This window comes from Aythya ferina (genome assembly GCF_964211825.1).
Source record: "Aythya ferina genome assembly, chromosome: 5".
NCBI lineage: Eukaryota > Metazoa > Chordata > Aves > Anseriformes > Anatidae > Aythya > Aythya ferina.
In genome coordinates, this window is record NC_140301.1 from 43,571,996 (window position 1) to 43,584,458 (window position 12,463).

The 12,463-nt window shown below is 47.9% G+C and overlaps 1 protein-coding gene across 1 annotated transcript in view; it reads left to right on the forward strand.

Annotated features, from left to right (window-relative positions):
• TNNT3 (troponin T3, fast skeletal type) overlaps window positions 1–12,463 on the forward strand; it is a gene marked incomplete at its 5' end in the record, with an annotated part of 35,780 nt that overhangs the window by 5,718 nt on the left and 17,599 nt on the right. The window contains 3 exons of the mRNA XM_084520312.1: window positions 4,964–4,977; window positions 5,754–5,771; window positions 8,091–8,108. Coding sequence (XP_084376438.1) covers window positions 4,964–4,977; window positions 5,754–5,771; window positions 8,091–8,108 — 50 coding nt within the window. The remainder of the gene's footprint in view (window positions 1–4,963; window positions 4,978–5,753; window positions 5,772–8,090; window positions 8,109–12,463) is intronic.

A 12,463-nucleotide genomic window follows, 5' to 3' on the forward strand; every position in this document is an offset into this window, starting at 1 on the left:
TCCCCACACGTGTGGCTTCAAATCCCTGTGCATTGCTGGCCTGACCCCCAGTGCGGTGACATTGAGGAGCTGCAGCGTGCTGGGAAGGCTTCAAGCGATGGCCAGGGCTGGTGGCCTGCTGGCACGGTCCGGGGAGAGGCAGGGGGTATACGCTAAGCAGGCTGCTACCTCTTAGTCTACTTCTTTCTCTCAGCCAACCCCACACAGGGATCCAACAAGACCCAAAGACAGGGTTAAAGGGCACGTTTTGGGGCAAAGAACTGACGTTTTGCTTCGTGTTGGCGGAGTGTGTGGTAGCAATTGCGTCCCACTACCCCACTGCAGCAAGAAACACTTTCTGCTGGAGAATACCGAGCAGTTCAGAAACAGAGGGAGGAGGGAGAGGGATGGAAGAAATATGCCTTCTATATAAATATATATGAATTATATGATTTGGGCTTGCAGCAGCTCCTGCTAAGAAACCACGGCCATCTGGTGCTTTGGTGCGTGGAACCCATGCCCCTCGCCTGATCACCACCCCTGCCAGCTCCCACTGCCTTCTTCCTCCCCACTTTCCATAGGACTCTTGGCAGCTCCCCTCCCTTGTATGGCTGCAGAGCCCAGAGCAGGAGGGGCTGGCCGGTGGGTGGGTAGTTTCCAGGGCTGGTCCCGGGGCATGAGGCAGCCCGTTCCCCCTCTGGGCGCGTGCATTCTCAGCTGCTAAGATGCTTCTTGGGGCGTGAGGGCTCTGCGCCTCCAGCCAAGGACAGAAGCCTTTGAGGTCGAAGGGGACGAGCTGACACCGTGCCCAACATAGTGGTGGCCCCTGCCTATTTGGGGTTGATGAGGAAGAGGGTATTTTCTCCCCCAGCCAAGATGGCAAGCAATATAAGTGCCACATCCCTGCCCTTGGTGGAAAGGGAAGTGAGCATCCATGGCTTTATTTCATTTCTGGATGGAACCAACACCAGGGCTTGAGGATCTTCAGAAAATAAAATCAGAAATTAAAGAGTTTAGGGTTTTTAGTTTTGAGTTAAATGCAGAAAATAACCTTTGCCTTCACCTGAAGGGTGGGAGGAGGCAGGAAGCTTAGACTGGCAATACCATGTTTTGATTTCCTCCTGAATGGTGGGCGTTATTAACTAATTGATTTTATTACATCCTCAAACCTCAGTCAAGACCAGACGCCCTTCTTTTTTCTGGCACTGTACAAACAAAAGCCAGTTATTGCCTCAAGGTGCTAACAGCCTTAATCTCAGGCTGCTTTTGCTGCATGTAATGCAATTTCCACCGAAAGGCAATCCTGAGCCAGCTGGAGACTTTCCATAGCCTTCAGTGAACAAAAATAAATAAATAAATAAATTGCTCTTAGTGGATTGCTTTCTTCAGCACCTCTTGGAGGCAAAAATTGGCTTTGTTTTATTTGCTGCTTTGATGACAGGATTAGCTATGTGGCCAGTGCAGGAATCGAGGAGCCGTTTTTGCTCTTGGGTGGCCTGAGGTCTTTCTGTCGCTATCTGGTTTTGCCCTTGGCTTTGAGGGACCAGCTGGCTTGTTATTGACTCACTTTATCCAGGGCTCAGAAAGCTCCTCGGGGCTGGGGTTGCTGGGTGTCAGAGATTTTGGCATTCTTGCCCAGCTCCTCCAGCAGGCGGGCAGATGCCTCGCAAAACCCCCCTCGCTTTCACCGCGCTCGGATTAACAAATATGGAAGGGCGCAGGGGAGCAGCCAACGTGACAACCCTCGGCAAGATGTCCTTAGAGCTAAATTGGAGGCTGGATGAGCTCATTCCAATAGCTGTTAATGGCAAGCCTGATTGCCAAGGCTCCCGTTGGCTTCAGCTGCCCTGCAAAGAGCAGTACGCCCTGTGTTACGTGCCTGCCCTGCACCGGGCAGGCGCTGGGCTCTGTGTGCTCATGGGGGGCTCTCAGGCTATTTTCTTCTCCAGCACGGAGGAGCATTACTCTTCCTGTCAGTGGGGTGAAATTGAGAGTTTAGCCCTAAGCCCTTTAAAAGTGCTCTTGTTTTGGCTTCGCCTTGGGAAGGATGAAATCTGGCTTTACAAATTGAGGGCAGAAACCACAGGAGGGTTTGGCTACTGCCCCCAGTCTCACGATCGTGGGTTTTGGAAGGAGCCATTAGCTGGGCATCTGGAATCTTCCCCCTGCGGGCTTCTGCCAGGACAAGCTCTGCCGTCCTGCTGCATAAAACAACGGGCTGTCAAGCTTTAGTGCTATTAGCTTGAACAGTTCTTGGAGGCTGGGATGAGGTGGCAAAGCTTTTGTACTGTTAGCCATGAGCAGACAGGGAGTGGAAGCCTTCACACTGAGGATTTGATGATCTGGATAAAGATGAGGGGAGGGGAATGAGAGGTGTTACATCCAGACAAGCAGCAGAAAAGCTTTTTGCAAAGCCTTTTGCTGCTCCCAAACAGGAATCCTGCATTTCTTCCTGCATGGGGAGGTGTGGGCGATCACAGGTACCCAGTTAAAGGCAGCCCTGGACCAAGTGACCACAGGATCCAGACCTCGTGTGTCCTAACAAGAGATCGACCTCCTGTTTGTAACATGGTCATGGCTGGCAGAACTCCCTGGGCAATGCCGAGTTACAAAAAAAGGATAAATGAGTAGCCTAAAAGCACAGCCTGTTTAGAACGTGGGTTTTCAAAACCTTGCTGGCGCTAAAGTGTGGTGTCCAGTGTCACTGCTGGGGAATGGAGAGGATCACTTATAGGGCAGAGCTGGAGCCTCTGGGATTACTGCCTTCCTCTGAAATAGAAAGCCTCTGAGCTGCAGTTGTTCCTTTTGAACCTAAATCGGTCCACCTGCTCCTTCAAGACATCTCTCATATATCAGCTGAGTAATGAAGTCCTGAAAGTCACGCTTTGGGTTTCCCGGCCAGGAGGAGCCTGGCTTTCTAATTTAAGACCCGCTGCTGGTTCGGAGGAAGTTTGGGGGGCCCTTCCCCACCTCTGCTCCCCTCTCTCGGGGCAGACAAGGCTTTCAGGAGAACCGTAGCCCTGCGCTGCTGCCATCTCTGAACCCATTCGAGCTCAGAAACACAAGCCAAAAAAGTGTCGTGGAGGCATTTGTCTCTGCCACGCGCTGCGAGGATGTGTTGTAATAAATACAACTGGTTGTATTGATGTGAATTGCCTCACTATGCATTTGGCCAGTTTTCATCCTGAATTAATCAGCAGACCATTGTTCATTTATTAATCAGCTGTGTAAGCCAGACACTATTACTTAAGGTACTCAGTGACAGTTTCTGCGTGCTGACAAGTAAACAGTTATCTCTGGGTATATCTGCAGGGATTTTATTTTATTTTATTTAGCTCTGACTAATGCTTTGGAGCTGGCATCTTCCCACTTGTAGCAGCATAAAGGAAGGAAACATTTCTGTAGGGAACTTGCTTTGGCAGGGGTTTTGTCCTGATGATCTCCTGAGATCCCTTCCAGCCCCTACAATTCTGTGATTTCCCTGGTCTCGCTGGAGTGATGGAAATGTCAGCAGGGTGGGAGAGGACACCCTGGCCTCTGCCCGTCTTCCTGAGCTTTGGGGCCTTGGTAACCCAAAGCCAGGTCCAGGTTTCACCCCCGGGGGCCATCTGTGGCTGAGTTGATGGGGCACGCCTTGCCAGCTGATCTTTTCCTTTTTCCACCTCTCCTTCTCATCTGACCTGGCTGGCAGGGGGCTGCGCTGCTCCGAAAATGGCAGTGTTGGTGGGGGATTGGCTGCTGTACGGGGAAGCAGGCGCCTGCCTTTTTTCGTCTTCAAATGTCAACCCATCTGCTCCTGCCTTGGCATTTTTTAGGAGGCTCTCTCGCTAATAACACTTTTTTTTTTTTCTTCTTCTTCTTTTTATCTTTTGACTAGAAACTCGCTGCCAACATGTCTGATACCGAGGAAGTGTAAGTAGAGGGAGCCGCCTGCACGTTCATCTGTTCGCTTGGCTCCACACGGTGCCCGAGGGCACCCCCGAGGGGCTGGGGGCCACCTCCTGCACAGCCCCAAGCCCCCTGGGCACTGCAGAGGGGCCTTTGGGTGCCACAGGGCCCATCGAAGTTCGTCTGACAGGGGAAGTCCTCCTTACACCTCAACCCAGCTCAGCTTGTCCTCGGTGGTCACAGTGCCACCCATGGTGGGGGCTGAAGAAAACACAGTGGAGTGGAGGAGCCACTTTCTGCCCTTTTTAACAAATCCAGAGAAATGTGGATTTGTTAATGTGGAAACTTTTTTGGCACTTATACACCAGGAGGTACAGGTGGGAGGTTTAGGGCAGTCACAGGATCAGAGGCATCAAGGACAGACCTGCAGAGGTCATTTACCCTCCTGCTATGAGGAGGAGACTAAATGACATTTTGTCCAGTCAACCCTTCCACAACACAAAACAAAAAATCCAAAGTTGAGATTCAGCACATTTTTGGCCAATCTCCAAATAACACATCCCTTGCTCAGTCTCTTTCAGCTGTGCCTTGCCCCGCTCTGCAGCCTGTGGCTGCTCTAGGGCTTGGGTTTTGTGTGAGGTGGTGGCAGAGCAGGAGAGGTTGGTGAGGGGAGGTGAGGAATGGGAACCGAGCATAACGTTAATGGTGTTACGGCCATAGGGTAAAAACCTCGAGGGGTCAGGGAGCCTACAGCATGGCTGGACATCATCACAGGCTTGCCCAGTGCACCAGGACTGGGGTCTGGCTTCACCAGCCCTGCACAGCACTGGCTTCTAGGTATCACGTGCTGGGAGGATTATTCCTGGCTGAGGTTCCATTTGCAGCCAGGGGCATCATTAAAAATAAAAGTTTAACACCCAAAGCAGCTACTTTACTAATCTAAAAACCAAATGACTCTTCCAAGAGCAGGGGGGAAAGAAGAAGCAACACAGATTTTAAACAAAATTGCATTGGGTTAGTTCAGTATAGTCTGGCCATAATACAGAGTGGAAGAAATATTTATTTAGTCTCAATAACCTTTTTTCCTCTCCCACAGGGAGCAAGGAGAGGGTAAGTCTGAAATCTGTCTCTAATCGCTTCCATGCCAGTCTGCAGCACTCACCGGCCATGTGCAGCTTCTCCTGTCTGCCTGTTGTTGGTCTGCTAACAAAATGTGCTGGCACAGTTAGCCCTGTCTGATGGATAAATAGGTGTTAGTGCACCTACCTCGTTGTGTGTCTGTCTGTCTGCCTACCTGTCACCAGCTTCTGGTATCTGTACGCTATTCGTAGCACCCGGGCTGTCTTCGTGCTGTGGGCAGCCTTTGGGATTTCAGCCCAAAACTGATGTCCTGTTTGCAGGGGACGCTGCCGGTTTTTGTAGGGGCACTGCCATCTGCTGGCAATTTATAATGAAGGTTTCGTATACATGATTTCTATTTTTAAACATGAAGACACAATGCATACAAGCAATGTATGAAGAAACAAACATATTTTTTCTTTGCTGTTATTCCTTATGCTCATTTTCCACCTTTCTTTCTAATATGCTTGTATGCCTGAGCCCCTGTTGCCCGAGAAAATATCCAATATAATATAGTCTTCCTCCCCTTTTATACCTTTTTTTTTTTTTTTTTTTTTTTCCCCTTAAAGTCATGTTGTTTGCTATTTTTCTTGCTGATTTGGAAATGGCTGCTCTGAGGGCTTCTTGCCCCATGTCCATGTGAGTGTAAAGGGCTCTGTTGTGGGTGATGTCCTACTGATGTGCCACCCATCGCAGGCTGCGTGCTGGGCGCTGAGGCTGGTGGTTGATTTGTCTGCCTTTTTTTTCCCCCCTCTATATCAATGCAGAGGAATACGAAGAAGAAGGTAACAAAACACTTGGAACGTAGTTTATCTTTCCTGGATTCTTGGTCCTGCCTTTCCCTTGTCTGTATTTGACCCTTCTCTTTGGGGCTTGCCACTAAAGGTGATCTGAAACACTTGATCGGTCACCAGTCGAAACAAGAAAACCAGCCAAGCTGGGACCATGACATGCAGAGTTTTTATGTTATAGTGAAGCATGGGATTTGTAGGAGCCACAGAGACTGGTTATAAAGCTGGTAGCTGAAATTTGGAATTGGAGAGTGGGTTGTTTAGCACCAGGGAGGGTGCTGAGAGGGATGGAGAAGGTGAGGCAGGGGACTGGCTGGCAAAGATGAAGTTTTTTAGCATGCCTTTAGCTGGCAAGCAGTGATTTGACAAGCTGATAGAGACACAGAGGAGATTTTTGGAAAGATGGAGGATGAAAAGCCCTTCACACCCCTCAGTTTTTTCACCTGAGTCATTTCAGAGCAGGGAGGGGAAGGATTTGGGGCTGTACCAGTGTCTTTGCTGGGCACCTTTGACATGTTCAGGCAAGCGTAGCTCTCAGTTGTCGTCCTTCATTTTCCCAAGGTATCTGGAACTGAAGTGAGGTGCTCTGGGCTACGTCCGTGGGAGCTTTGCTTTCTCCCAGGAGCTGACCTTAGTGTCTGAGAGACCTTCTAAAGGGCCAGGAAATGAAGCCTTGCCTGGGAGGAGGGATGTTTGCTCACTGAATGTGTGAGATCAGCTCTGAGGTTTCCCCTGTGCAGAAATGTCCCACCTGGGCACTTCATATGCAGCAGCAGTTTTTTATTTGCCGTGGGTTCCCCCAAACTCCTGCAACCAACTCCCATCAGTGGTAGTGGGAACAGAGGTGAGAATGTGGGCTTGCTCAGAGTAGTTTCAACCCTAAGACACGCCAGTGTCTCGTGTCTCTGATTCCCCAATATTGCTGCCAGGGGCATCAAGGACTCAAAAAAAGCCAAACGCGTTGCAGAGGTGCCTCCAGGTCTGTAGTGGTTACATGCCTGGAGGGACAGAGCTGGGGATGTGAAGGTGCTGCTCATGCTCCATCCTTCTTCACATCTTGTCAAACGCCCAAAGAGCGAGCAAAGGGCATCATTCCTACAGACAAGCCTTCCTAAAAGGAGAAGTGTTTCTTCTTGCCCCTTTCCTTCCTTCCCTGACTGTCTCCTTTTGGGTTTCAAGGATGATATGAAATTAAAAGGCAGGTGGCTATTTTGCTTTTTTTTTTTTTTTTTTTTAATCTGCATGCCCATCTCCTCTGAGTTGTATCTTCTCATTGCTCTCCACTTTTGCTTGACCTCTGTGTTATCTTCTAAAGCCACCCATCTCCTTTCACATAACTTTTCTCCATCACTTTCTAACAACTTCTCCAGACCTTAGCTAACTCAAATACCACTTTCTAACAGTTTTCTGTTTTCATTTTCCTGTTTGCTGCTGCTTCTTGTTCCATGACACTTGCCCCCTGAAGCTCATGAAGAAGGTATGTGACATGGCTTCTGCTTTCTTTCTCTCGGTGCAGAGGAAGAATGTGGGTGAAGAAATCCAGAGCAAACAGTTCACACCTGGTGGCCAGGACTCAGTCCTGAGCCACAGACATCAATGCAATGACAGCCATTGATGTCACTTATTGAGCTGGTAGGAAACTGGGCCCATTTTTGGGTAGAAAATCCATATATAACTACATATCTATAGCATTCATATACGTGTGTGTTTATATATCTGTATGGGAACAAATGTATATTTGTTTTGGCTTAGCTTTTCTACTGAACTGTGACTTCCTTGTCACAAAGGTGTTAAATCTCCTCCTTTCACTCCCAAAGCTTAGATTTTAAAAATGGGATGTGGGGGGAGAGCCTGCAAAGTTGATGTCCATCTCTTGGTGTTCAGGAATGATTTTCTGTGACATTGCAATGTTTGATGACCATTGGCCAAAATTTTTACCCATTCAAGAAACACAGATTTTTTTTTAAAAAAAAAAAAAAGGGAATGGAACAATTTTATTTTTGATTAAAATTTCATCAAAAGACAGCTTTAGGAAATTTCAACCAGCTCTAATAAAGAATGAAGTAGTGGATGACTTTTTAATGTGGTTTTCATTTGTGGTCATATTCCCATATTTCAGTAACATTTATAACCCCATAATATGCCCATAAAAATGTTATTTTTATTTCTCTCTCATCCTGTAATTCCATCATTGTGTATTTCTACCCATAACGGCCTGGGAGCTTGGGAAACCTCAAGAATGTTTAAATAAGAATTTCTTGTTTTAATTTTCTTCTCCCCTTCCCTTCGCCGCCTGCCTTTTCCCACCCACAGAAGAGGTCCAAGAGGAAGGTAGGTGAAAGCACTTCTCAGCCCCACTCTTCCCTGCAGCAGGGCTCAGAGCTGATGCTCGCCTCGTTTTGCAAGGTGGTAGAAGAAAACAAGAGGAAAGAGAAGGATGCTGTAGCAAAGGATTCCTCACCTGACAACATTTGCTTCCCTAAACTGCTGGTTTAGCAGGGTGTCTGCAGAAGTTTGGGGATTCCACCGTGGGTGTCCCATACCTACCTGTATCCATGCGGTTTTGGGGAGGCAGCAGCATAGGAAATGAGGGCACCATCCCCTCCTGCAGACCACAGCGGGCTCCCAGGCTGATTTTGAGCCCTGGGTGCTTGTAATGCCTGTGGTGGGGGTCTGGCTATAAAGGTTTATATCCCACGTCCACTGGTTTCTCCTGCGTAGCTTGGCAGATAATGATCAGATGGATTTTAAAACCAAAATCCATCTGGGGTAAGGTACGTTTGTAGCCATGTTACACACTACATATGTGGTAATATGTAATATTATATATAGTATACTGTATATATTATGAATTATAGACTATAATATATAATATTATATATAATATAAATAATAACACCACAGAATGCAGGTGTTATTAATCCTATCTATGCAGAGGCTGGCAAACAACCCCAGCTGGCTCCCCGCGTTGCGCACGGTATTTGCAGGGGCAGAAGAGGGGCTGGAACAGAAACCCACCCTTTGCACGTGAGAGGTTTGGGCCTTGGTGCTCTGGGTATGAGGAGCCAAAGGGTGTGTCGGTTCCCTTTGCATTTGCAAAGTTTTCTGCTGTGGGCATTTTTGAAACCCAGGTAATCCTCTTTATAATGGGGGTAGCAGCTGGCAGGATTTTTGCAGAACGCAGGTCCAGAAGGATTTACATTTCTTCTGTCTGTGCGTGCTTCGGTTGCCTGTCTCCATTTCATCTCTGTTTCTCTATTTCATCCCCCCCCGTGTTTTTTTTTAGACTCCCCCGTTGTGTTCACACACCCTTTAGTCTAACACTTCTCATTTTCCATCTCATTGCTCTTGCTCCCTGCTGCATCCCAGCTGCCGAAGTTCACGAAGAAGGTATGTGCTGTGACCTTCCCGATTCCTCCCCGTCCTCCCCTTAGCACTGGGAGGAATTCGAGGGTGGTGCGAGAGGAGCAAGACGTGGTTACGTGGCGTTGTCTTTGCTTTCCATATTTCCTCCATAACCTCCTCCTTTGTAGGCTATCCCACTCCTGCCTGACCAAACCTAACTGCCTGAATGCCCACTTTAAGTGGCAAATCTGCTCTGGTCCATGTCTCTGGAAGCCAGGTGCTGGACCTTCAGTTTTTCCCCCATCTGTGCATAGGAGGAGCTGCCTGCTGCCATAGAAAGCTCCCTTTCCAACCAGAGCAGGCACAAGGTCCTGGGCATTGGCATGGGTGCTGCACTGCTGGCACCCCAGGCTCTGCCCTCCCGCCCAATGCACAGCCTGCCATAAAGCCAATCTGCATGATGGCAGAAGGCTTTTCCTAAGAACCTGGACTCAGAGGAAAAGTCCAGCCTGTACCTGAGCACCCAAGCAATATGTTTTTGTCCATTCCTTTCACACGGTGCAGTTATTTTCCGCTCACCTACATCTCAAATTCCTGCTCCTCCTGGCCTTAAGTGCATCCCTTACTGGGATTAAACTTTTCTCTCCAGCCTGATAGAGTTTTCAGCCTGTGTAATATCAGCCTACGTATTAATGTGTCTCTCCTAATGTTCCTTTCCATCCTGTCCTGTGGCACCTCCCACCTAACGAAGCTCATGAGGAAGGTATGTGAGATGACCCCTGAATCCCCATTGTTCAGAGTAAGCTCTGCTGTGGCCAGGAGGTCATAAGGTGGTAAAAAGTAGCAGGAGTTGAAGCCAGGCACCTCGGTGTGGAATTGCACTTGCCACTGTGTTGGTTTTTGTACTCGTCCTTCATATTCTGTCCTGACGTTTGGTGTCCTGGTGATGCTACATGGCAATTGTTGCACGAAAAATTAAAAAGAAACTTCTGTAAAGTAGTTTACAGAAGGGAAATGTAAACCTCTTGCAAGGATTGAAAAGCCTCTGTGCTTTGAGATGGGTTGGGTCTGGCTGGGAGGCTTGTTCTGGTCCTCTATTTGGGGAGGGTTGGGCCTTTGGGCAACCCGCAGGTGTGCCCCACTGGGTGTCCTGCTCCTACAGCAGCCTCCCCACGTGCCTACGGCTAAGGTTAAAGCCTGCTGTGTAAAGCAACAGGCAACTATTCTGTGGTTTAGCTTTGCAAATGGTTAAAGACTGCTTTCTTCATGTTCGTGCAATGGCGTTTCTAGGCCGCTGTGTTGTGGTGGCAAGCACAGCCCTGTGCCACCAGGAGGGTGCTGGCCTCAGGCTGTAAATCTGCTCTGAGCCTGGGCCGGCAGCAGCCCTGTGAGGGTGCATGCTTCATCCAGAACTGCAGCAGTTTGAGTTTAAGACAAATGCCACTGATATGTCCACATAAATCAGTTTTATGTTCTTAATACCTCAGACTATCTGCATCCTCCCTCCCAGTAATGCTTTCTGTATCTGTGTTCATTTTATTTCCCTGCAATATATCCTCAGACTCTCCCTCCCCTCTACTTGGTACGAGTGCAAGGTTGTTCTGATGTCTCTAACGCTCTTGTCTTCCTTTGCATTTTGCTCTGTGACTCTTCCCACCTGCCAAAGCTCATGAGGAAGGTATGTGCCATCATTTGCAAATCCCTCTAGCTCTGTCCGGAGTGGTAACATGTGCAGGAGTCGTGGCGGTGGCCGAAGAGGAGAGGATGTGAAAGCATCCTCTGGGCGCTTGCTGAGAGCTGCTTCGCTTGGTGATGGGCTGCAACAGTTCTTACTGCTGCCCTTGATACGGCACCAGTTGGCCTTCCCTGCTGCATGCAGAGCTTTGATTTCTCCCATGCTCTGATTTCCCTGGCCAGGCTGTCCACAGGGGTACCAGTTGGAATGGGGATAGTGCTCCCCAAAGCATCTCCTCCCAGCTGGCCCTAGTGCCACGTCCCTCGGCCTCCCACCCCATCACTGCATGGAGACAACACCCAGTTTTGCAGAAGCGTGTGCTGACCTGGAGGTTTTATTTATTTATTTTCTCCTAGGTTAATGTGCATTATGCAAACATAGGGATAGCAGGGTTGCAGTTCTGCTTGATTTTTACAATGCGCATTAAAGCCCAGATCTGGCAAGGTGGTCTGTGCAATTAGCAAAATAGTACAACGTGTTTACCTGAGCATCCTCCCACCACCCAAAACCCCCTTACCTTTAAACTGCCCTGCCAGCCCTTCCTTGCATGCCCAGCTAGCTGTGACCCCATGCTCAGTCCCACGGGTCGGGGAGCAGAAAGGTGCTCGTGCTCTCCTTCCCATCCCTGTGCCTGCTCCACGCACCAGGGGGGAAATCCTGGCTGCTGGGGAAATCAACGCCTGCTCCTCCGAGCCTGCTGGTTTCTGCAGCGGCTGGGATTTCTATGCACATGAATAAGGGCGCGTTGTCTAGGCCCTTTTTACACATTCAAACCTGTGGACCTGATTTAATCACAAGTTATTCTTTATGTCTGCTGATGGTAGTGGTTTATAACATGAGTATACGTCATTCTCCTGCATTTCTCATCTCCCAGTACCCTCTCTCCTTCCTCTCCACGATTTTGATTGACATCCATTTTCCCCTCGACTTCTCTTTTAATCTTATTAATGTTTTTTACCCCTTTAACCCCTCCACCCTATCTAAAAAAAGTACATTTTTTTGTTTGTTTTTTAATGATCCTCTCTTTCTTGCTCTAATTCTCTTATCTTTCTTTGCACCTCCTTCCCTGCTACTTCCCTCTCAAAGAAGTCCATGAACCAGGTATGTGACTTCTGAATTCCTCTGCGTCAATCTGAAGGGTTATTGTGTGCTGGAAATTCAGCTGTTTTGCAATTTCACAATTGGGTTGTATTCTCAATTGGGACTAAGTGGAAAATTTGCAAACAAAAACCAAAACATTAAAAAATAAAAAGAAGAATGAAAGCTTTTTTTGGCAGATATTGAAATTTATTTTTATTTGGGTGAAACCAAACATTTTGATCCAACATTTTAGATTTTTTTTTTTCTTTCCTCTTGGGAAGAGGTCCAACTTTTGAAATGAAAATTCATTTGGAAATAGTTCTGAAGCATTGGCTTTATGGATAACATGGAGTATATATAGTGCAATGCAAGAACATGAATTTGGAATGAGATAATGTCACAAGGCAAAAAAAAAAAAAAAAAAAAAAAAAAAAAAGGATGGTTTTGCTTCAGAATGTTAATATCCATGCAAGCTTTGTTTGTGAAACTGTTTCCTTTTTATTTTTATTTTTTTGACCAAAATCTT